Source organism: Macaca mulatta, chromosome 11 (assembly GCF_049350105.2).
Source record: "Macaca mulatta isolate MMU2019108-1 chromosome 11, T2T-MMU8v2.0, whole genome shotgun sequence".
NCBI classification, from domain to species: Eukaryota; Metazoa; Chordata; class Mammalia; order Primates; family Cercopithecidae; genus Macaca; species Macaca mulatta.
In genome coordinates this window covers 110,580,774-110,607,574 of record NC_133416.1, presented here as the reverse complement: position 1 = coordinate 110,607,574, position 26,801 = coordinate 110,580,774, and the positions used below count along the sequence as shown (strand labels likewise).

Sequence of the window (26,801 nt, the reverse complement as noted above, 5' to 3'; positions counted from 1 at the left end):
AGCGTGTCTAACCTGCTTGCTCTAGGTTGAACAAGAGCAACCAGGAGCAAGCCACACGTGGCCCAGGACGTAGCGTGGACCACATGCAGCCCCAGACAGCTTTGAATACGGCTCCACACAAATTCATAAATTTTCTTAAAACATTATGAGATTTTGTGTGTGTGTGTGTGTGTGTGTTTTCTCATCGCCTATTGTTTGTGTTGGTGTATTTTATGTGTGGCCCAAGATTGGACACCCCTGACCTAGAGTGAAATAAACTTCCGTAAACATAGACTACATTTTGAACCGTCATCTCACAAATACAGATCTCTTGACACCAGGCAGAATGGCCAAGAAAGTATAGCTTATCCAGCTCAAGCTAGCTTACCAGAGAAGTAATTCAAAGCCAAGAGACACTTGCCTTATGCTGTTGAAATAGCTGCAGCAGCCACAGACGCTACCATCTCTCACAATCAAACCTCAATCTGGAAATCTCAAAATATCCCATTAAACCTCGCTGGTTCTGAATTCCAATTCATGCAGCCAGTGGAATGTGATGTGCTCAGATCTGGGCATTTGCTTTGTCCAGACTATATGGATCAAGAACTGGGGAAGAGTAAATCCCCAAATACTCGTTCATGAAAGTAGAATAAAATATGTAACAAAATGAAAAGTAACAAAAGTGGTGGCAGTAATAGAGGTTGCAGTGTTCCCTTTGAATTAGAATTCAGCTTAGTGTAAGAGAGTGACTAAAAGTTTACACACAGATCATTTGTCTCCAGACCCATCAGCATTGATCAGATCATAATACTTGGCAGTAGGTTATTTCTCGTTAACACTGCATTGCATATGCCTCAGTGGTAATAGATTAAGAACCATGATTAAAAACACACAGGGCATGATGATACCACATCAAATTGATAATGCTCCATGTAGAGGAAATAATAGTTTGATCCAACATTTATATATTCAGACACTTGGATTTGTATACCTAGTGGCTATTCTCAATCACAAATTGATTTTCCACTTGCGGAAATTCCATTCTTGTCTTATTGTCCAGATCTTACTTTTCCACTAAAGAATGATTCTGGATTTCAGCAAAACCAATTTAGAAAACTTTCTGACAAATAATAAGACTGTTGAAGAAACCTACACTTTTGGTTTTGGTCTGCAGGGGTGGTACATTTTTCATGATCATGTGGGACAAATACTGAGATGGAGAAACTCCAATTTCTTTCCTTGTCCTCTAATTACAGTTGCTGCTAGGTGTCCTAAAGTTGAAACTTCCTTTACATAGTGCCAAGAGAGAAAGAAAATATGCCTTCATTGGCTACTGTACTTAGAATGGCTTCTAAAACCAAGCAAGAAAACCACACTGTTCTTGGCAGGCAAACAATTGAAAAGTACAGGTGCTGGGAGTGTGCACAACCCCAAAATCAACATGACTTGGGAGGAGAGGGGGCTAGATAACAAAGAAAGGTGCTTTTCATTCAGAGAAATTTATTTCTTTTAAATATTTGCAATCTACAGCCGATAGCACATGAGGCCACTTGGCATTATTTCCCAACAAAGGGGAGGGCTGGTGGTAATGAGCAGATGCTTGAGTGGCCTGTGGCGTGAGGTGCGCCATCCGTCCAGAAGATCAATATTTACTGTTCTTGTATCTTTGTGGTGAAAGTTTGCTCATCTTAAAAAAGAAGGTGGGGTTGTGCTTTCATATATAGAGCATGGGTTTGACTTCAGGCAGTGAATCAACTAAAAGCCACAGTATCTTCACAGAGAGGAATCAGTACCTGTCTCCCCTGCTCAACGAAGAAATGTAAGGTGTTTTAAGGAGTAAAATGCATCAGGTCCATGATATGGAGTGCCTTTGTCTGCATTCATTCCTTTTCATTTCAGTAAATCATACCCTGATGAAAGGTGCAATTTGAATATAATACTGCATTTCAACATTTGTTTTAAAACATACATTAATTCCATTCAGTCAAATTCAAAACATATCAATGAAGCAGCAGGATGCACATAACAGGGACTGTTATGTGCTGGGCATTGGGCTGACCAAGATGAAGAAACTGAGACTCATTGCCTTAGCTTTTTGGTGCCTCAGTTTTCCTACTTTGTCACACTTGGATCACAGAGAGGAGAGTCCTGTGAGATGGGGTTGGGGGCAAGAGATAAATAGATGGTGGGTCATGACCAACCTCCTATACCATAGAGTTTTGCATTTTGTTCTTTAGGTCAGAGTGTGATGGGCTGGGGATTTGTTAAAATTCAGATCCTGATCCAGTAGGTTTTAGGGTGAGGCCAGAGAATCTTCATATCTAACAAGCTCCTAGGTGATGTTGGTGATGCTGGGTCCTGAGCCACACTTGGAGAAACGAGAAGTTGATCACTTGTATCTGTCACCCAGGATGACTGCTAAGAGTGCACATGCCTGGGCTTATCCCCTTAGACATATGTGAATCAAAATTTGCATTTTAACATCTTCACCAGGTGATTTTTATGCATGGTACAGTTTGAGAACCACTGTTTAAATGGTGGGAAATCAATGAACACTATTAAGAAGGCCAGTGCCATATTTAAACTTGGGTTTTAGAAAGATAATGCGAGAAAGAAAATTCAATGGAGGTGAACTGCAAGCAGGGATGTGGATGGAGATGCTAATAGGTGGCAGAGGACTGCAGATATGGGAATGGGACTGGAGGACATTGAGAGGGTGAGGTTGACAGGAAATGGTTGTGCATAGATCTGAGGGATAAGGGAGGAAGTGGATCCCAGGGTGATCTTCTAGTTTCTGTTTTGGACACTTACGTTGGACACTTTCTGTTTTGGATGCTTTCTGTTTTGGACACTTAGGTTGCTGACTGTGAGGAGGCCACGGTGATCTTCTAGGTTCTTTTTGAATACTTATATTGTGCTTATTCTAAAATGGGGAAGCAGTATGGAATGGGGTTAAAAACATGGGCGTTAGAGTAGGAAAGAGTGGATTTGAGACTTGCTTTCAATACTTAGTACTTGTATAGCTTTGATAAGTTACTTAGTTTTTTATGTGTAAAATGGGGGTAATAGTTGTTGTGGGATAGCATTCGCCCCATTTTGTAAAGGTGGAAACAGGAATAGAGAAGGTAAGTTGCCCCGGCTTGTATAGAGAGCGGGGTGTGGAGATGCGGCTTGGATGTGGACCTACATGATTCTACAGCCCATGCTCTGAGTTATCACCTCCAAGATTGCCCATGCCCACATACTGTCCAGATGGACGGTGGCTCTAACCAAGTCAGGAAAACAGTTTTTCTCTCATTTCACTTTCTCTCAAGCCCTCTCTTGGAATCACTGCTGTTCCTGTGGTACTCTTCTCTCTTTAAAATGGTAGAAATTCTCTCCCTTTCACTTATTTTAGCTCATTTGTGATGATTTTTAAAGAAGACTCTACTCAATATCAAGCAAATATAAAGAAAGAAAATGCTAGCAGCAAAAAAGTCTTATAAAGTATAGGTTTCTGACCCTTCCTTAGTTAATCTCCCATGCTCCATGACTGGTACAACTGGACTGGGTCTCTCAAGTCCCAGCTGCCTCCTGCCATTTAAGAGGTGTGTATCTTCTTAAGCTTCCATCTCTGCCTCCTTGATCCACAGTTATGGAAAAGAGAGAGTTCCCACTCCAGTGCCTTCCTAGGACCCTCTCACTTAGCTTACAGTTTCTGGCTTGAGACACAAACCTTTTCCTCAGGGAGTGGGTAGAGTTGGGTGACTGATAGGCCGTGTGAAGTGACAAGATGAAAACCTTACCCTTTCAGTAAGATACTATTGCTCATGCAGGGATGAGTTGACCTTGTACAGACTCAGTAAATTAATGCTATCCTGAACGCATAATATTCACAATATCCAAACAGTACTAGCCATACGTTAATATCCAATATCCAAATTTATACAATATCCAAATCACCTGAATCGATAATATCTAATCATATCCAAACAATACAAATTACACATCAAACCAATGGGAAGTTGGTTCTGATTACATGTTTAATGACTAGTTTTTATTTATCTATATTATTATTTTTTAACTTTTATTTTAGTTCAGGAGTACATGTGCAGGTTTATTATATGGTGAACTGTGTACACCCACAGGGGTTTGGTGTACAGATAACTTCCTTACCAGGTAATAAGCATAGTATCCCGTCAGGTATTTTTTCTGATTCTTTCCCTCCTCCCCCACTCCACCCTCAAGTAGGCCCTAGTGCCTCTTATTTCCCTTCTAGTATCCATGTTTTTTGTTGTTTAGTTTCCACTTATAAGTGAGAAGATATGGTATTTGGGCTTCTGTTCCTGTGTTAGTTTGCTTCAGATAATGGCCTCCAGCTTCATCCATATTGGTGCAAAAAACATGATCTCATTCTTTTTTATGGCTGCACAGTATTCCATGGTGTATATGTATCACATTTTCTTTATCCAGTCCAGCATTGATAGGCATTTGGGTTGATTCCATGTCTTTGCTATTGTGAATAGTGCTGCAATGAAGACACATGTGCATGTGTCTTTATGTTAGAATGATTTATATTCTTTTGAGTATATATATCCAATAATATGATTGCTGAATCAAATGATAATTCGTTTTAAGTTCTTTGAGAAATTGCCATACTGCTTTCCACAATGACTGAACTAAATTACACTCCCACCAGCAGTATATAAGTGTTCCCTTTTCTCTGCAATCTCGCATCTGTTATTCTTTGACTTTTTAGTAATAGCTGTTCTAACTGGTGTGAGATGGTACTTCATTGTAGTTTTGATTTGCATTTCTCTAACGATTAGTGATGTTGAGCATTTTTTCATGTGCTTGTCGGCCACATGTATGTCTTATTTTGAAAAGTTTCTGTTCAGGTCCTTTGTCCACTTTTTAATGGAGTTGTTTGTTTTTTGCTTGTAAATTTGTTTCAGTTCCTCATAGATTCTGGGTATTAGACCTTTGTTGGAAGCATAGTTTGCGAATATTTTCTCCTATTCTGTAGGTTGTCTGTTTACTCTGTTGATAGTTTCTTTTCCTGTGTAGAAGCTATTTAGTTTAATTAGAGCCCATTTGTCAATTTTTGTTTTTGTTGCAATTGCTTTTGGTGTCTTTCTCATGAAATCTTTGCGAAGTTCTATGTTCAGAATGGTATTCTCTAGGTTATCTTTCTGGGTTTTTATAGTTTTAGGTTTTAGAATGAATAGTTTTTGATTTAAATCAAATTGGATCCTTACTTATGACCTTATTTCATATTATTTAACCAAGATATTTGTAGTTCTTTCTCCTCTTTATTTTCTGTTTTTGCTATTTCAAGGTGACAAAGCTTGATTTAAGAGCCTCCTTTCCCCTACCTTCTGACCCCTTTCCCTATCCCCTGCCTCTCCATTCTTTCATACACTGGCTGTTCCCAGTGCTCGGAATGACTCTCATCCAAGACCTCACATGGCTACTCCATCTGTGCCAGTGAATCTTTGTTTTCATGTCACCTTGTCTGAGAAGGTATCTCTTATTTTATGTTTTTCATCTTAGCAACAGAAAAATCACCATCCAATCTATTGGAGATATATTTGTTTATTTTTTGTCACTCTCCCCTAATATGTCAATTTCATAAGGGCAGAGACCTCGCCTCTTGTATCCCCACTACCTAGAATAATATCTAGCATATAGTGTAACTGAATAAGATTTTTTTCAATGAACAAATAATTAAGTTAATTAGCCTCTTTAATGAATACATAAGAGGAATGTGCATGTAAAGGTAACTAGAGTTAACTGTGATTGTTTTCAGGATTGTTTCATTTAAAGAATAAAGAAACAAAAATATTTAAAAAATATCACTCACTTTAGGGAAGTAAGAGTGCTAGGTGGCATGAATTATTTTGGAGCCATTAACCTAATTTTATTTTGTGTATTTTTCTCCTCTATCTTACAGAACATCCCTTGTTACGAAAGAACTTCAGTGACCTGCTCCAGATTCATTAATCACATGAAGAATTTCTCTGAATCTCCTAAATTTCGTAGTCTACACTGTCTAAATTTTCCAGGTAAATTAAGACATAATCCCAAGAAAGACCAGAGTTTCCAAAGAAACTGGAATATGTACAGGTAATAATCATAAAGATTTTATTGAGGAACAGTTGCACTGTGTTTCAAAATGGCAACAAAAGAGGGAATTCGTTGGCTCATGAAGTTAATAAATCCAAAGGTGGACTGGCTTAGGGCATGGCTGGATCCAGTGTTCATCAATAATGTCATGATTAATTTCATTTTATTAATTTCCCTGTTGTCTTCACTAAGTTGGGTTCATTTTCAAAATGCCCCTGGCATGTAACATGCCCTGGCAGCTATAGGCATATCTGATTCTTAGAGCTTGTAATTTCAAAAGTACAGAAACCCTCTTGTTTCATTCATCTATAACAGTCTCTACTGCTTATCCAATGGCTCTGATTGGCCAAACTTTGGTCTTACGTTCACCCCTGGAATCCAGGTAGCTGGGAGAATGGAATACACCAGTCAACATTTGCTACTTCTGAGGCAGGGGAGGTGGGCCACTTGATTGACAGCTGCACTTAAATTACACAAAATGTGTGTGTGTGTGTGTGTGTGTGTGTGTGTGAGAGAGAGAGAGAGAGAGAGAGAGAGAGAGGCAGATAAGGAGAGAGAATAGTAAAAGGATGATTTCCCTAAATAAGTTGATATAGGGCAAGCAAAAGAACATAATTTTGTGTCAAGCCAAAAATGATATATAATTGTATTAGTTATATTCCCCATAGCACTGTCACCATAGATGATTTTGACACCCTGCGACTGTCCATAAACTCCATTTTTAGGACCATTTCACTGATCTGAAATGATATATTTAAATGTACCTGTCCAATTTACTACCTAAGAGAAAATGTTTTTAGGACAACTGATAAAGCAGGTGACTGCTACATTTTCATTTGAACAATGCATTGTTTTAGAATGTATTTATTCATTCTCTTATATTTATATGCTAACAAAATTCATTGCATATGTATTCATATCAGGGCCATTGAAAGGTTTTGTTGATTTTATAATGGTTTCAAACTCTTGGAGTAATGTAATTTTAATGAGTTTTTTGAGAATCACATTGTGGTACACACTCAAATTCTACTTAAAAAGAACTGAAAATATTTTTGCGGGGGGAATAATAGATTTACATCGCTCAAAACCCAAAAATATAAAGAGGTATATGGAAGACAGTCTTCTTCCTACTTCTGCTCCAATCTGCCTCATTCCCCTTTCTCCCATGGGAAAACACTTACACTGTTTTCTTGAGAATCCTTCATTGTTTTCTCTACGCAAATAAGTGTGTTTATGACAAATGAAAGTGTACAGGTGAGTAGCAGTATTCTGCACCTCAGTCTTCACTTATCACTATATCTTGGAGTTCTTCCCCCATCAGTTCATTGAGTGCTTTCTCATTCATTTTTCTTTTCTTTTTTTTTCTTTCTTTCTTTTATTTTTTTTCTTTTAATTTTTTATTTTCATAGGTTTTTGGGGAACAGGTGGTGTTTGCTTACATGAGTAAGTTCTTTAGTAGTGATTTGTGAGATTTTGGTGCACCCATCACCACAACATTATACACTGAACCCAATTTGTAACCTTTTATCCCTCACTTACTTCCTACAATTTCCCCGGAATCCTCAAAGTCCCTTGTATCATTCTTATGCCTTAGCATCCTCATAGCTTAGCTCCCACTTACGAGTGAGAACATACGATATTTGGTTATCCATTCCTGAGTTACTTCACTTAGAATAATAGTCTCCAATCCCATCCAGGTTGCTGTGAATGCTATTAATTCATTCCTTTTTGTGGCTGAGTAGTATTCCATCATATATATATCAGTTTATTCACTCATTGATAGATGGATATTTGGGTTGGTTCCACATTTTTGCAACTGTGAATTGTGCTTATATAAACAAGGATGTCCAAGTATCTTTTTCATATAATGACTTCTTTGTCTATGGGTAGATACACAGTAATGGGATTGCTGAATCAAGTAGTAGTTCTACTTTTAGTTTTTTAAAGAATCTCCACACTGTTTTCCATAGTGGTTGTACTAGTTTACATTCCCACCAGCATTGTAGAAGTGTTCTCTTTTCACTGCATCCATACCAACATCTATTATTTTTTGATTATGGCTATTCTTGTAGGAGTGAGGTGGTATCACATTGTGGTTTTGATTTGAATTTCCCTGATTATTAGTGATGTTGAGCTTTTTTTCATGTTTGTTGGCCATTTATATATCTTTTGAGAATTGTTTATTCATGTCCCTAGCCCACTTCTTGATGGGATTGTTTTTCTCTTGCTAATTTGTTTGAGTTTGTTTTAGATTCTGGATATTAGTCCTTTGTCAGATGTATAGATTGTGAAGATTTTCTCCCACTCTGTGGGTTGTCTGTTTACTCTGCTGACTTTTCCTTTTGCCACGCAAAAGCTTTTTAGTTTAATTAAGTCCCACCTATTTATCTTTGTTTTTATTGCATTTGCTTTTGGGTTCTTGGTCATGAAATCCTTGCCTAAGCCAATATCTGGAAGGGTTTTTCCAATGATCTTCTAGAATTTTTATAGTTTTGGGTCTTAGATTTAAGTCCTTTATCCATCTTGAGTAGAATTTTGTATAATGTGAGAAATGAGGATCCAGTTTCATTCTTCTACATGTGGCTTGCCAGTGATCCCAGAACCTTTTGTTGAATAGGATGTCCTTTCCTCACTTTATGTTTTTGTTTGCTTTGTCAAAGATCAGTTGGCTGTAAGTATTTAGGTTTATCTCTGGGTTTTCTATTCTGTTCCATTGGTTTATGTGCCTATTTTTATACTAGTACCATGCTGTTTTGGTGATTATGGCTTTATGATATAGTTTGAAATTGGATAATGTAATGCTTCCAGATTGGTTCTTTTTGCTTAGTCTTGCTTTATCTATGCAGGCTCTTTTTTGGTTTTGTATGATTTTTCTAGTTCTGTGAAGAATGATGGTGGTATTTTGATGGGAATTGCATTGAATTTGTAGATTGCTTTTGGCAGTATGGTCATTTTCACAGCATTGATTCTACCCATCCATGAACATGGGATGTGTTTCCATTTGTTTGTGTGAACTGCAATTTCTTTCAGCAGTATTTTGTAGTTTTCCTTGTAGAGGTCTTTTGCCTCCTTGGTTAGGTATTCCTAAATATTTTATTTTATTTTATTTTGTTTTTACAGCTACTGTAAAAGGGGTTGAGTTTTTTATTTGATTCTTAGCGTGATCACTGTTGGTGTTTAGCAGAGCTACTAATTTGTGTACATTAATTTTGTATCCTGAAACTTTGTTGAATTCGTTTATCAGTTCTAGGAGCTTTCTAAAGGAGTCTTTAGGGTTTTGTAAGTATACAATCGTATCATCAGCAAACAGCAACAGGTTTGACTTCCTTTTTACTGATTTGGATGCGCTTGATTTATTTCTCTTGTCTGATTGCTCTGGCTAGGACTTCCAGTACTATGTTGAATAGAAGTGTTGCGAGTGGGCATCCTTGTCTTGTTCCAGTTCTCAGAGGGAATACTTTTAACTTTTTCTCGTTCTGTAGTATGTTGGCTGTGGGTTTGTCATAGGTGGCTTTTATTGCATTGAGGTATGTTGCTTGTATGCCAATTTTGCTGAGGGTTTTAATCATAAAGGATATTGGATTTTGTCAAATGCTTTTTCTGCATCTATTGTGTTTATCACGTGATTTTTGTTTTTAATTCTGTTTATGTGGTGTATCGTATTTATTGACTTGCATATCTTAAACCATTCCTGCATCCCTGGTATGCAACCCATTTGATCATGGTGGATTATCTTTTTGGTATGCTGTTGGATCTGGTTAGCTAACATTTTGTTAAGGATTTTTGCATCTGTGTTCATCAGGGATATTGGTCTGTATTGTTTTTTTGTTATGCCCTTCCCTTGTTTTCATATTAGGGTGCTACTGGCTTCCTAGAATCATTTAGGGAGGATTCCCTCTTTCTGTATCTTGTGGAATAGTGTCAATAGGATTGGTACCAACTCTTTGAATGTCTGCTAGGATTCAGCTGTGAATCTGCCTGGTTCTGGACATTTTTTGGCTGGTGATTTTTAAAATATAATTTCATTCTCACTGCTTGTTACTGTTCTGTTCAGGGTTTCTAATTCTTCCTAATTTAAGTTAGGAGGGTTGTGTATTTCCAGGAATTTATCCATCTCCTTTAGGTTTTCCAGTTTATGTAGGTAAAGGTGTTCATGCTAGCCTTGAATGATGTTTTATATTTCTGTGGTGTTGATTGTAATGTCTCTCATTTTTTTTTTTTCCAGTTGAGCTTATTTGGATCTTCTCTCTTCTTGGTTAATCTTGCTAATGGTCTATTAATTTTATTTATCTTTTCCAAGAACCAGATTTTTATTCATTTATTTTTGTATTTCTTTTTTGTTTCAATTTCATTTGGTTCTGTTCTGATTTTTATTTCCTTTTTTTCTGCCGGGTTTGGGTTTGGGTTTGGTTTGGTCTTTTTTCTCTAGTTCCTTGAGGTGTGACCTTAGATTGTCTATTTGTGCTCTTTCAGACTTTTTGATATAGGTATGTAAGAGTATGAACTTTCCTGCTAGCATCACATTTGCTGTATCCAGAGATTTTTATAGGTTGTGTTACTATTATTGTTTAGTTCAAAGAATTTTAAAATTTCCATTGATTTCATTGTTGACCCAATGATCGTTCAGGAGGAGATTATTTAATTTCCATGTATTTGCATGGCTTTGAAGGTTCTTTTTGAAGTTAATTTCCAGTTTTATTCCACTGTGGTCTGAGAGAGTACTTGATATAATGTCAGCTTTCTTAAACGTATTGAGGCTTGTTTTGTGGCCTATCACATGGTCTATCTTGGAGAGAGTTCCATGCACTGATGAGTGGAATGTATATTCTGCAGTTTTTGGGTAGAATGTTCTGTAAATATCTGTTAAGTCCATTCATTCTAGGGTATAGTTTAAATCCATTGTTTCTTTGTTGACTTTCTGTCATGATGGCCTGTTTAGTGCTGTCAGAGGAGTATTGAAGTCCTGTACTATGATTTTGTTGCTTTCTATCTGATTTCTTAGATCTAGTAGTAACTGTTTTATAAATTTGGGAGCTCCAGTGTCAGGTGCATATATATTTAGGACTGTGATATTTTCCTGTTAGACAAGGCCTTTTATTATTACATAAAGTCCCTCTTTGTCTTTTTTAAGTGTTGTTGCTTTACAGTTTATTTTGTCTGATATAACAATAACTATTCCTGTTTGCTTTTAGTGTCCATTTGTATGGAATATCTTTTTCCACCCCTTTACCTTAAGTGTACATGAGTCCTATGTGTCAGGGGAGTTCCTTGAAGGCAACAGATACTTGATTGGTGAATTCTTATCCAATCTGCAATTCTGTACCTTTTAAGCGGAGCATTTATGCGATTTACTTTCGATGTCAGTATTGAGATGTGAGATACTAATCCATTCATCGTGCTATTCATTGCCTGTATACCTTGGTCTTTTTAAATTGTATTTTTGTTTATAGTTCCTATGAGATGTATGCTTTAAAGAGGTCCTGTTTTGATGTTTCCAGGATTTCTTTCAAGATTTAGAGCTCCTTTTAGCAGTTCTTGTAGTGCTGGCTTGTTAGTGGCAAATTGCCTCAGCATTTGTTTGTCTGAAAAAGAGTGTATCTTTCCTTTATTTATGGAACTTAGTTTCACTGGATCCAAAATTCTTGGCTGATAATTGTTTTGTTTAGGGAGGCTGAAGATAGGGCCCCAATCCCTTCTGGCTTGTTGGGTTTCTGCTAATAAATCTGCTGTTAATCTAATAGGTTTTCCTTCATAGGGTACCTGGTGCTTTTGCCTCACAGCTCTTAAGATTCTTTCCTTCGTCTTGACTTTAGGTAACCTAATGACAATGTGCCTAGATGATGATCTTTCTGCAATGAATTTCCCAGGTGTTCTTTGAGTTTCTTGTATTTGATGTCTAGGTCTCTAGCAAGGCCAGGGAAGGTTCCCTCAGTTATTCCCCCAGATATGTTTTCCAAACTTTTAGATTTCTGTTCTTCCTCAGGAACACCAATTATTCTTAGGTTTGGTCATTTAACATAATAACAAACTTCTTGGAGGTGTTGTTTATTTTTTTAAATTCTTTTTTCTTTGTCTTTGTTGGATTGGGTTAATTTGAAAACCTTGTCTTCAAGCTCTGAAGTTCTCGCTTCTGCTTTTTTGATTCTATTGCTGAGACTTTCCAGAAGATTTTGCATTTCTCTAAGTGTGTCCTTTATTTCCTGAAGTTGTGAATTTTTTTTTCTTATGCTATCTATTTCACTGAAGATTTCTCCCTTCATTTCTTGTGTCATTTTTTTTGATTTCTTTACATTGGACTTCACCTTTCTCTGGTGCTCCTTAATTGGCCTTCTGAATTATTTTTCAGGTAAATCAGGGATTTGTTTTTTTGGTTTGAGTCCATTGCTGGTGAGCTAGTGTGATTTTTTTTGGGGGGTGGTAAAGAACCTCGTTTTGTCGTATTACCAGAATTGTTCTTCCGTTTCCTTCTCATTTGGGTAGGCTATGTCAGAGGGAATATCTGGGGTTCAAGGCTGCTGTTCAGATTATTTTGTTCCATGGAGTGTTCCCTTTATCTAGTACTCTCCCCCTTTTCCTGGGAATGTGACTTCCAGAGAGCTGAACTGTAGTGATTGTTATTTCTCTTCTGGATCTAGCCACACAGCAGGGCTACCAGGCTCCAGGCTGGTACTGAGGGTTGTCTGCAGAGTCCTGTGATGTGACCCTTTTGCAGATCTCTTAGCTGTGGATACCAGCACCTGCTCCAGCGGAGGTGGCAGGGGGGGAAATGGACTCTGTGAGAGTCCTTAACTTTGGTTGTTTAATGCACTGTTTTTGTGCTGGTTGGCTTCCTGCCAGGAGGTAGCACTTTCAAGAGGGCATCAGCTGTGGTAGTATAGGGAGGATCAGGCAGTGGATGGGGCTCTAGAACTCCCAGGAGAAAATGCCTTTTGTCTTCAACTACCAGGGTGGGTAAGGAAGGACAATCAGGTGGGGGAAGGGTTAGGTGTGTCTGAACTCAGACTCTCCTTGGGTGAGTCTTTCTGCAGTTGTTGTGGGGGATGGGGGTGTGATTCCCAGGTCAATGGAGTTATATTCCCAGGAAGATTATGGCTGCCTCTGCTGTGTCATGCAGGTAGTCAGGGAAGTGGGAGAAAGCTGGCAGTCACAGGCCTCACCCAGCTCCCATGCAACACAAAAGGCTAATCTCACTCCTACCGTAGGTACCAAGTTTGTTTCTAGGCAGTAGGCGAGCAGGGCTGAGAACTTTCCCTGGACTAGCAGCCTCTCAACTGAGAAAGCACTTAGGGCTTTTGCACCTCCCTGCCTGTTGAGTCTACTGGATTCCCACCCTCCCCTGAGTTCCAGCCAGGAGATTTCACGTTGGGTTGGAATTGCTACAAAGTTCAGCTAGAGGTTTCCTTCTCCCTGTGGTCTTTTCCCAGTACCTCTGGCAGCCCTACCCAAGGACCCCTGTGAGGCACACACAGGGAGAAAGAAATTGCTTCCCAGGGACCTGGAGAACCCACAGGGCTTTTCCTACTGCGTCCCCTACCACTGTATTTCACTCGGCTCTCTAAATTGACTGAGCTCCAGGTAAGGTCAAATCTTTTTCCCATGATCTAGACCTTCAGGTTCCCCAGTGAGGGTGTGTGTTCAGGGACGGATAATACCCCTTTCCCACTTTCACAACTTGGGCACTCACAGTATTTGGGCTGTCTCCTGGGTCCTGCAGGAGGAAACCACTTTCTTCATAGGGTCTGTGGATTCTTTTGGCTTTCCTGGTATATTTCTGCAGTAGCTCTGGAGCAAAAGTTCATGATATGAGTCTCCACATGCTGCTCTGTCTGTCCCAGTGAGAGCTGCAATCTTGTCCTGCCTCCTATCCACCACTTTTTTCCCCAGATACCTGTTAAAGATTTGCAGTTGGAAACTCAAATGGTGCAAGAGTATAAACTTGTAATGGAATCCAGAGCCTCATTCATTTTTCTTACAACTTCAGAGTAATATATTTTATGGATATACTTTAACTTATTTAGCTTGTGCCCTTTGATGAACATTAGTGATTCCCCCAAAGAGCCCACTAAAATCATATGGATTTCATATTTCACGGCTTTGGTGGCACATATTAAAAGTTGATTTTGACCTATCCTGCTTTTGATAGTTTTATGGAAAGACTAATTTAGGCTTATTTCCAGCCTACTGTGGTAACTCAATACAAGCAAATGCCGACTTCTTTATTCCTTTAAAACCACAATGGAGGAAGAGATAAAATAATTGCCACTATCACAATCTGAAAAATATGTGACTTCAAGATTTGATATACTAGGATCTTGAGAGTTGAGATTATGGGTATAACTTTGAGAAATAACATAGTTTATAATTACATGATTTGCTCTGATAGCCCTAAATTCCTTGATATTTGACTTAGATTTGGAGACAGGAAGCCATTAGGCATGCTGGGATTGAGAAGGCACTGATGGGTGGAACTAGGAAGACAATACGGACCCTCCAGAATGAGGGACTTAGTTGAAGCCCCTACGATACCAACCAGTCTACCAATTTTTAGATGTACAAGGGTGGTCATCCTAAAATATCCAGCTTAAGATGAGCAGACTCAGAGCAGAACATCCCAGTCAACCCATAGAATCATGTAAAATAATAATTTAAAAAGTTATGCTTTAGAATGGTTTATTATGCAGCAAATGCTAACTGATAACACCACCCAGAGTTTCGGTGGTGGTAACCAACCTCAGACTTACTGCTGCCTAAATTTGTTCCATGGATAACGTTGTTATTTGGCCTTATTTGTAAATGAATGCTAGAGCAAATATAGCACCTGGCTGAGCTGGCCAATGAAAGGGGTTAAAACTGATTCACAAAAGAAACTTGGAGTTTTTGGTGAAGACTGACTCCATGTTATTCCCTCATCAGTGGGGCATCAGCCCTTCATTTTTCTCTCCTGGTTATTATCATGATGTCAGATGCCAGGCCCAGTATGATGGCAGTGATCAAAGGAGTTTTCAGAGTCCCAAATGGCTGAGCAACTGGGACCTTGTCTGCAGCAGACAGATGGAGCATTCCTCTTATAACATACTTAACTCTTTGGTTAAAAGCAACAAATACGGATTTACTTAAAATAACAAGTAGGGATTAGATTGCTATTTTTGCATTAAAAAAACCACCCCATGTGGCATGAAGAGAACAGAAAATGGAACATTATAAAGCTACATCTAATTTCTTACCAGCTGAGCAGAAGTTTGCAAAGGAGACCATTTTGCCTAATATACCTGAATAGATACAGACATTCTAGTGAGCATGTTTAAAGAGGTTTTTATTTGTTTGTGACTTAGAATTAAGGTCTGAGCTGGAGTAAAAAGTTATGGAGTCATCAGGAGGTGATAAGCAATTCTTAAGAGTGGATGAGATGATCAAGAGAAGGGAGGAGGCATAAAAGGGAGGAAGCTGAGAAGCCATGTGACCTAGAAAGGTAGGGAAGGAACAGAAGCTAACAAGAGGCATTGTGGTTAGAAGCGCCCAGTCTGGAGTTAGACTTTTAAGTTTGAATTCCTAATTAGCCATTGACTTTGGGCTTAACTTCTCTGCACTTTACTTACCCTGAGTTTAGATGAGGATCATGATAATATCTAACTCCTAGGATTTATTGTGAGAGATGAATGTCACAATATAGTTAAAGTCCTTGAAACAGTGCCTGGCCCATATTTAATGTTCAATAATTACTAGCATTGTTTTTATTGCATTCAAAGGATTTCATGAGTTTCAGAAAAGTGAAAGGATAGTTAGCATCCAATACTAAGGGAGGACAATTAAGAAATGTACTAAGAAGGCCCATTTGATTTAACAGCTAGGATGTCTTGCTAAAATTGACAAAAACTGTTTTTCTAGAGTCATGGTACTCAAACTAGGGTGATGAGATATGAGGACTGAGGAGGTGGTAAAGTTATTGGGGATCCAGGCCTAGCTGAACGACTGGCCATGTGACCTTGTACAAACTGTTTAACGTCTCTGGGTTCATCTCCTTGGCTATACAGCCGGAGGAGGAGGTGGAGGAGGAGGCTGGATGATCGAATTCCCATTTAAAAAATATTCTTCAGTCAACTGATGAGAACCTGGATGGTCAACAAGCAGAATGTTGTAGAAATGATTTTCTTCCTTTCAGATGGGTGGGTCAATGACCAGTCAAAATGTAAGACATCTGACTTCTCATTTTCCTTCGTGCTGCTGCCTTTAGAGCCGGATACATACACCAATACAGAAGTATATGCAGATAAGAATGTATGCATGTATATGCAAACACACCTACACATACAAACACAAATCACACTCTTCAGAGATCCATATGATAAGCCTGCTCATAAGCAGATTATGCCATAGACCACAGATTCAGCCGACACTTACTGACAGCATACCATGTGCTGGGTGCTCTGCTAGGAGCTGGGTATACACAGACACATTGGTCATGGTGATTTTTCTCAAAGGGGAAGTACTCCAAGGATAAGGAAGCTAGCTGACAACAAGTTCTATGATACAGTTCAACAAATATTTATTATTTTTAAATTTTTATTTGTAATGGGTACATAGGAATTGCACATATTTGAGGGGTACACTGTGATGTTTAATATATGTATTCATTTTGTAATGGTCAATCAGAGTAATTAGCTTATCCATCACTCAAACATGTATCATTTCTTTGGTGAGAACATTCAGAATCCCCTCTTCTAGTTATTTGATAATATACAATACAATATTGTTAACTATAGGTCAGGCATGGTGGTTCACACATGAAATCCCAGCACTTTGAGAGACCAAGCTGAGGAGATTGCTTGAGCCCAGGAATTTGAAACCAGTCTAGGCAATATAGTGAGACACCATCTCTACAAAACAAAACAGTATTCTTAACTATAGTCACCCTACAGTGTAATAGAATGCCCCAACTTATTCCTCCTATTTATCTGTAATTTTATACGCATTCACGAATCTAACAAATATTTATTAAATGCTTACTCTGCACCAAACACTGTTTTGGGTACTGGGGGCAGCTATAGGAAAAGTATGGATAAAGTCTTACAGTGTAAAATTATTTGTAAAAGGGAGGCCTCACAAACTTTCAGATTTCTGATGAATCGCATTGATTGTTATCAACCAGGTGGTCTTGGAATGCTACCTGGGAGGTCTTCCAGCTTCTGGTCTCAGTCTTTGCAGTAGCATAGGGACCATGACTTGGAGAACCTGGGCAGATGGGAGGCTGAAAGGTGAGAGGGGAACTGAGATCTCATTTACCTGGGCTATTCCAATTTCACTTGGAAGCCATAATTCTCCCTAGAACTGAAAGGCATGTGCTTCTCATGTTTCTAAATGTGCTTTGGGAAGGTGTCTGTGACTGTTATCATACACCATCATTCTGCTGGCCTAACAGCAGCCTTAGACCAACTCCTTCTTTGAAAAGTCTCACAAATATTGGAGACTGCTATATTGTAGACGACAGAGGTTTTGTGTAGATGACTCATTGTTGCTTCTCCCAGGTAGAATAAGAAGAGATGAAATGGATTCAAAACATCTTAGTTTGTACACATATACTTCATGCTAGATTTCAGAATCACATTATAGGCAATGGAAGGCAGTGAAGCCTGATTGAGCCTTGCTGGGTAATTCTCTCTCTCTCTCTCTGACTCCCTGAAGATTTCTTTCTCTTTCTTTGGCATATCCAAAGGCTCCCACTCCTCTCACACTAAAGCTTGTGAGAAACCTCTCAGATGCTGACAGGACTCTTTCAGGTTGCTCACCCTGGTGAAGGGCTGGTGGTTCCCACTGGACCCTTGAATATTTCTGCATCATTCTCATTACTGTCTTGCAAAATGTTTGGAGTGGGATTTTTCCATCCCTCCCCTTGGTGAAAACCACTTTTCATAGGTTGACAGAAATTTGCATTTAGGGGGTAGTTTTTAGTTGTTCAGCTTTTGGGGAGAAATGATGCAAATACAAACCCAGGGCTTAGTTCTTGGGAAATTCAGGAAGTGTCTCCCAGAAAGGGAGGGGGAGAAGGACATTTGTCAAAGTGCCTCTGCTACTGGTCCTCACATAAACACTCTTTCTCTTTTGTTCGTGCTGGACCCTGAAGAATAAAACTCAAGCACAAAGCAGAAGAGGTACTGGCAAGTGAATGCAGCAGTTTCCTAATCCATGTGGATCAAAATGTGCAAGTTTTGATTCTGTAAAGAATCTTCCTTAGCATGCTGGATTAATCACATGGATTAATAAAACACAGTCGCCTTCTCTTACTGGTGCCTTCAAGTCTTTGTACTTGCCCCCCACCCCCTCTTTTTTTTTTTTTTAAATCCGATGGAACTCTATGGGAACAAAAGGGGTGACTTTTCTATGAGTACCATGGCCATCAGTCCATTGGTCCAAACCCTGTGGAAGGTAGGCTCCCTGCATTTCTCAGTGTGCAAAAATCTTGTTTTGCACCTTGGGAAAAACTCACGGTGTCTTTTGGACTCTACATTTTGTGTAGTTTTGCTGTGAGTGAAAAGTACCACATTGAAGTTCTTTACTTGCAAGCAAAAGCAAAGGCTAAATGAGAGGCATTTAGTACATGGTGATTAGGGCCTTGGTTAGGTGAGTATGCATTTGTCTTAACACTGTTTAGCCTGCTTACCTTTAATGCACCTGTACCTCTCTGTTTTTTGGGACAAGACCAGTTGGTCTATGTCTAATTCAACCACAGAAACAGCTAACATTCCTTGAACTTGACTATGTGCCAGGTACTGTTATGACACTTTTCGTCAAGTGTCCATTTAATCCTCATAAAAAAATCCTATGGCGTAATCATATATTATCTCCATTTTCTGACAAAATAAGTGGTTGTATTGAGACAACTTAAATCTGGTACCCTTCATAGCTTGTGACCATAACCCACGCTGCTATTCTTGCATACCTGAAGCCTGTTTGTTTAAACCTATTTAATTGTGCCTTCAACAATTAGATTCATGTGCTTACTCTATGTTTTAATGTTTCTTGGTGCGCGGGGACTTTAAAGAGGTAAGATAATATGGTAGATCATTTCCTGTTTCAGACCACTGTTGCTGTTATTCATTAGTTAGAAAACCCTTATTGAAAGCCTCATAGGAAAAAATAATACAGAAGGAGAAATGAATAGAGGGAGCAGCTGAAAATGGGAGAAAAGCAAAATCTTGAAATATACTAAGATATGTGGATACTTTGATATCTGGTACTTACTTGTTTTAGTGCCATTGTGATAGAGTGAAGGTACTTATTTTTATTTCTTCATAGTCTCTATCCTGCACAGCACCATCCCCCTTTCATTCCCTCCATAGTGAGAATTCTCTTTTTCTCTTAGCCTATTTGGCCTCTGCTTCAAATTTACAAGTAAAGAAGAATTCTGTCGTCACCAGTAAGCTCCTTGGCCTTTCTCAGGCAGATTGGGGCAATGGGTAAGTGAAGAACCAGAGAAACAGAGGAACCAGAAAAAATCCCAAGAGTAAGAGAAGAAGAATTACAATGTCAAGTGGGGTGAAGAGGAAGGGCAAGGGAGCCTGTGGTGGTAGCTGGGTGAGGGTGGGCTCTTGGGAGCTTGGATCAGGAGAGGATTGAGGAGAGGAAGGGAGGGACAGTTTCTGTATATATGAAAGAGAGTGATGGGGGAGAAAGAGAGGAAGAGGGTGGAGGGGAAAGGGGGATAGAGAGGGAGAAAATGAGCGAAAATTAAGAAAAGAGGCTTTTAAGGAATTTGTTGTGTCTTGTGAATCTAAACCTTCTTCAGTATTTCCTCAATAGACTGACATTAAGATTTAAATTAATCTTCAATTATTTTTGGACACTAGTTAAAGTTTATTTTATCAAGACTTCTAGGCATATGTAGGCCAGAAGGGAGCACGGGTGGGCTTCACTTCTTAGGGGTGACACATCTTAAAATCGCCAGACTGTGTGCATATGTTCTACCTGACTTCTTCTTGGTCTGACTCTGTCATTAAAATAAGTGGGAAATGCCGGTTGTTTCTCCTCAGACATGTGTGAGGTAGCTGATACATTTAGTCAATTTCTGTTCAAAATAGTATGTGTTGAATATGTAAACTGATAGTGAAGAAGACATCATCCTTGCCTTTTGATAAAAGAAAAACTTCAGCCAAATTAAATGTAAAGGAGTTTAATTGAGCAATGAACAATTCATGAATCAGGCAGCCTCTGGGACAGGGTAGGCTTTGAGGCTCCTGTGCAGCCACGTGGTAGAGGAAGATTTATGGACAGAAAAGGGAAATTGAGAAACAAAAAATGGAAGTGAGGTATAGAAACAGCTGGATAGGTTACAGGTTGGCGTTTGCCTTATTTAAACATGGTTCAAACAATTGGATTGCTTGGTGACTTGCACAAGTGTAGGCTATGGTCTGCTTACACCTCAACTTGTTACAGTTCATGATGTACAGGAAAACCTTTAGGCTGAACTTAAAATATGTAAGGAGGTAGCTTTAGGCTAAGCTTGATTTAACACCTTATAGAGCTTATTTTCTAGGGGAAGGAGCAGAAAATAAACCATTAAAACATACAAACAATGCAATTACAGATTGTGAAAGGGACTATAAGGAAGGTAAAATTGAAGTAACTCCCTGGGAAAGTGACAGTTAAACCTGGATCTGAAAAGTAAGGACCTAGTTATACAAAGAACTCTGGAGAAAAAAAATGTCTCTTAGTAATTTTTAGGGAAATAAGATTTCCTTACTTCTCTCTTTTTGAAAATCCAGGTAGTCAGACAGATTAGAATTACCTAATCTGAACAATATAGAGAGAAATGGGCTGAGAAAAAAGAACATTATCAAGGATGTGTGGAACAATAACAAAGTGCTAATATTTGCATTGTTGAGTTCCTGCAGAAGAGTAGAAGGTGGGACTGAAAAAGTACAAGAGTCCCGTCTTATCCAGGGGGAAATATGTTCCAAGATCCTCCCAGTGGATGACTGAACCTATGAAACTATGGATCATATATATATACTATGTTTTCTCCTATACATAGATATGATGAGGTTTAATTTATAAATTAAGCACAGTAAGAGATTAATAACAATAACTAATAATAAAATAGAACACTTATAACCTTATGCCAGTATCACTACTCTTGTGTGTTGGTGCCATTATTAGCTAAAACAAGGATTACTTGAACACAAGCACTGTGATATTGTGACAGCTGATCTGATAACCAAGATGGCTAGGAAGTGGCTAGTGGGCAGGTAGCATATGCAGCATGGATACACTGAACAAAGGTGATTCACCTCTCAGGTGTGATGGAGCAAGACGGCACGAGATTTCATCATGCTTTTCAGAATGGTGCATAATTTTAAATGTATGGGCCGGGCGCGGTGGCTCAAGCCTGTAATCCCAGCACTTTGGGAGGCCGAGATGGGCGGATCACGAGGTCAGGAGATCGAGACCATCCTGGCTAACACGGTGAAACCCCGTCTCTACTGAAAATATGAAAAACTAGCCGGGCGAGGTGGCGGGCGCCTGTAGTCCCAGCTACTCGGGAGGCTGAGGCAGGAGAATGGCGTAAACCCGGGAGGCGGAGCTTGCAGTGAGCTGCGATCTGGTCACTGCACTGCAGCCTGGGCGACAGAGCGAGACTCCGTCTCAAAAAAAAAAAAAAAAAAAAAACCACACCAAAAAAACCCCAAAATGTATGTGTGGTTTATTTCCAGAATTTTCCATTTAATATTTTCAAACTGTGGTTGAGTGTGGATAACTGAAACCATGGAAAGTGAGATGGTAGATAAGGGGTTCTTCTGTATTTGAAGAAATAATGGCGGAAAACTTCCTAAATTTGGTCATTACCTTATCTTCCTAAATTTGGCCATTAAGATAATGACCAAATTTAATCTTTTCCCAAATACATTTAATCCTTTCCACAATATTCTTCAATTTGTATTTTTATGATTGAAAAATTTATGAAAAAGTATATTTTGACTCCTTTGTAAAGCAAGGAATTTTGTGGACTATACTTACTCCTAATGCAACGTCTCATTTTTGTTTATATAATTTAGAGTTTGGACATTTTCAAGTCAAATTTTAAAGAAGAGCATTTATTTGGTATATTCCTGATCCTTTGCATATCTTAAAAAATATCTTACCATTGTATTTCCATGTGAATAAAAATTTAACAAGAAGTAAAGTTATTTAGTGTTTGCAGATGTTAGGACATTGTCTTTGGCATTTGAAATTGCATAAAAAGAAGCATGGTACCAACCTTATTTTTGTATAGAAGTAGATGTTCTTTATTTTTCTACCAAGATACTTACACAGTTTTTCTTTGTGAACAAAAGAGATGGAAAGTAAAATTTGCTAGCATAAGTTAATATAAGACTCCTTTAAATTAAGTTTACTTAAAACACAGTGAGCTCTTTTGGTTTGAATTATCAGAATTTTTCACCTCATTATTTTTCTTAAATTATGTCTTTGCTTATTAATTGGATTTCAGTTACTCTTTCTATATTGTCAACAGGCAACTCCAAAATTTCCTAGGTTCCTCATCCTCCATCATATTTTCTATTCTCTCACAACTTTCATTTCTTTGTTCTTTTTTCTTCATTAAAGGTGGGCTTCTCAAGTTTGTTCCGCATATCGGGGTTCTGCCAAGTACAACTAACAGAAGCTGCCATGCCCAATGTAGAGACCCTGCCCTAGTTTCTCTCCTCTTCTCAAGATGGCCTCACATTCTAGAACAGCCCTCTTCCTGTGTCAGTGAGCAGACTTTTCTTAGAAGCTCTCAGCAGACTTCCGCTCAGATCTCATAGACTTTAACTAAGTCATGTGACCTCCTTTAAACTAATAACAGTAAGAAGAATGAGACCACCATTAGTAGAGACTTTCCCTTGAGCTGGGAAAAGGATGACTTCGTGAGGTATGGATATTGAACAAAAGGTGGTTTCTGTGTGTGAAGAACATAATTTCTATTTGCATCAACAGTGTCTGCTCTATCCTTCTATTGATTTGATTTTTTCGTTGTGTCGGTTATTCAATTTACTCATCCATTTTGCTATTGGACATTTAATTTCCTTGCAATTGTTCCTTATCTCACCCTGCTCTGTTTTGTCTCTGCTGATTGGTCTTTGCTGTTCATCCTGTTGTTTTTAATCATCAAAAGCTCTTATATTGTCGTCTTATCCTGTTCTTTTCCTGGTTTCTGTTCCTGTTCAGTAAGGCTATGTCTTTTGTATACCATTAAGGATGCCGAACTCTTTTTCAAAAATTCCCAAAATGACTGTTTCCAGGAGGTTTTTCTGAGCCTTCAAGACAACCTTCTCTATTTTGCTATAGAAAAGTACCTATTATACTTATAGGTAGCATTGTATTAATTCACATTTTAAAAATCTTTGAACAGCAGTATCTCTGGTCCTTGGTGTTTTTTGGAAGACATGTTGTACAGATGTCATTTGCATCTGTTCTTTGTTCACTTCGAAGTTATTTGAATCTTTCTTTAGTTGGTAAGTATAAGCTAGGCCTGTTCTCAGGGCTTTGCCTACATCCATCTAGTGTTCTTCTTCCACAATAAGGTGGGATCTTCCTCCACTGTCTTGTTTTCTGGTACTCATGAATTATAAGAAAGTTTACAACTCCAGCAAGCATGATTACCACAAGGCCTCTTACTGACTTAATGCTTCTCATGTAGATCTCTAGGTTCTGGGATAGACCATACAACTGCTACTCTTATCTCTTTCTTATACATTCCAGCAGGGTTCAAGGGCAGGGATGGAGTAGTACATGGCCTGCCTTACACATCAGTGTGCATAATACATAGAAATGACTATGATTTTTTGTTTTTATTCAGTTTTATTGATATATTGATATACTTTGTTTCTCCCTGTGAATAGTTATTATCATATAGTAGTAATCATAGGGTATTTACAATTGCATGCTTTGCCTTAACATGCCACAACATCATTTTTTTCAATATTGCCTCATAGTTCAGTTCAATAAACCTATATACATATTCTTTTAATGGCTCAATGATATTATACCCAGTTCTTTCAATTATTGAATTAACCACAGACCTTCGCTTTCTAGGGTTGAGTGTGTGGGCAACTGGTTGGGGTAAAATCTCTCCCTCCTGTTTTTTAGTCATTGGGGATCGTTTGTTAATCTCTCAGAGTATGGCTATGTATGGCTCCCCACCTTGTTCTCATTCCAATTCTTTTTTATGTAAATGTCTTTTAGAATCAAGCATAGCATATTTCTCAGGCTTAGATTTTAGTAGGAAGTGGGAAGAGGCTGCACCTGGGAATGATGGCTAGTAGTTGGCACTGTTCTTTGAATAATGAATTTTCACTTGATATTGTTGATTTTATGGAATTTTGCCATGTAACCTTGTCTACATTTCATAGCATCTATAAAAGTGGTAATTATTCACAATAGCAAAGACTTGGAACCAACCCAAATGTCCATCAACGATAGCCTGGATTAAGAAAATGTGGCGCATATATACCATGGAATACTATGCAGCCATAAAAAGGATGAGTTCATGTCCTTTGCAGGGACATGGATGAAGCTGGAAACCACCATTCTCAGCAAACTATCACAAGATCAGAAAACCAAACACCTCATGTTCTCACTCATAAGTGGGAGTTGAACAATGAGAACACATGGACACAGGGAGGGGAACATCATACAGTGGGGCCTGTCGGGGAGGTGGGGAGCTAGGGGAGGGATAACATTAGGAGAAATACCTAATGTAGGTGACAGGTTGATGGGTGCAGCCAACCACCATGGCACGTGTATACCTATGTTACAAAACTGCATGTTCTGCTCATGTAACCCAGAACTTAAAGTATAATAATAAAAAAAAAAGTGGTAATTACAAAAGATGGTGGAGACTGTCAGTGATGCTGTGATGTCAGCTCTGGGAGGGGCTGACCAACAAGCTGTTCCACATTTCTCATTGCATGATAAATAATTTCTTTATTAACAATGAGCTTATTGCCACTTTCCTTAAGACTACACAGGTAAGCAAGAATGCATTTTTGATAGTATGTAGTTGGAAACTTGTTTTCAGCCACAAATACCTCATGCACTAGTCTTTGCTTCAACCTGCAGTTCTGTCAAGCTGGTACCTGACTTTGGAATAGAATCCACAGGGTCGACAGCATATGAGAATCTGGATACAGATGGCTTATTGTAGTGCAACCATGTCACTCAGTTGCCAAGGGATTCTGCTTAGGAAGGGCAAACCACTGGAAACAGATGCATTTGTATAGGAGTGCCTCTTGTACTCACACTGAGGCTTCCAGAGAGGAGTAACAACTTTTCTCTGCTAATTACATCTACTAGAGACCCACTTTATTTCAGGACTCTCTTGCGTGGCACAGAGATGATTTGGAAAAAGATTGTTCTGCTATACATCAAATGGCATGACTTAGGCATTTCACAATGTATACCTGTGTTGGTACCTCATATTGTATACCACAAATATACACATTTTTTACCCATAGCTTAAAAATAAATTAAAAATAATTTAGAAAAAGAAAGTAAAAAGAGTGTTCTCTGTTATATATGGCTAAGCGCTAGTGTTAATATGTTTATTCATTTATAAACCACAGTTATGTGCTGTATTGAATTAGGATGGAAATAACCTACTAGTTATAGCAGTAATAACATTATTTATTTAAATATTTGACCAATTCTAATTTAATATTTAATGGCATGTAATTAAGGAAAGTGATTACAGTCAAAACTGTGGGGGATTATAATCTGCTTCCTCTATGTTGTAGAAAGAAAAATTATCTCTTTTCTATGAATTTTCTTGTTATTTAACATTGAAGGATTGTAATTAATAAGAGCATGCTGCAGATATTTCAATTATTATGAAAAATTCATTTCAGGAAGTATGGTCAATGGAGTGAGAAGTTCTGTAATTTCCATAACTTGACAAAACTTATTGCTTTGACGACTTATAACTGTGCACTTATCATTGCTTTGAAGGCCTATAACTCCATGTGCATAGTTATTATCATACAGTAGTAATCATAGAGTATTTACAATTGCGTGTTTTGCCTTACCATTACATCTTTATTTCTATATTGCTTCATAGTTCAGTTCAGTAAACCTGTATACATATTCCTTTAATGGCTCAATGATATTATACCCAGATGACTTACTATAATATTATTGAATTAAACACTTATCCTTTGTGGGACATTTAGGTTGCTTTTATTTATTTATTTTGCCTTTCATGAATAAATTTAAAATGCTTGCTTCTATAAAACTCAAGAACCATATTGAAATAAACTATTGCACTGGCTGCATATTTAATGGTAATATCAGCAAAATTAGTCCTAATGAAGCATCCAAGATTTACAAAGTTCTACACAGAGGACAACAAAATGCCATAATTTTCTGATTAATTGGTTTAATCTGCAAAGGTGGTGATGGTAAAAGTGCTGTGAATGGATGGCACTGGAATAATGATAGTAATGATGAGCACAGCATCATCAACAACAATAATAGTGATAAAACATTTACTGAGCCCTTATTATATGCCAGGCACTCTTCTAAGTGCTTTCTGTATATCAACTTACTTGATCCTCACAGGAATCCTATGAGTAAGGTGTTGTTATTATCCCCATTTATAGAAGAGAAAACATAGAAAGAGAGGTGAATAATTCCTAGTTATCATAGAGCTAATATTTCTTGGATGCTTTAGGTTGATGACTATGTAACTG

At 38.3% G+C, this 26,801-nt stretch overlaps 1 protein-coding gene across 1 annotated transcript in view; it reads left to right on the top strand.

Moving 5' to 3' along the window:
• C11H12orf42 (chromosome 11 C12orf42 homolog) overlaps positions 1 to 26,801 on the top strand; it is a 159,787-nt gene that overhangs the window by 90,798 nt on the left and 42,188 nt on the right. Inside the window, exon 3 of the mRNA XM_015152612.3 lies at positions 5,912 to 6,023. Coding sequence (XP_015008098.1) covers positions 5,912 to 6,023 — 112 coding nt within the window. The remainder of the gene's footprint in view (positions 1 to 5,911; positions 6,024 to 26,801) is intronic.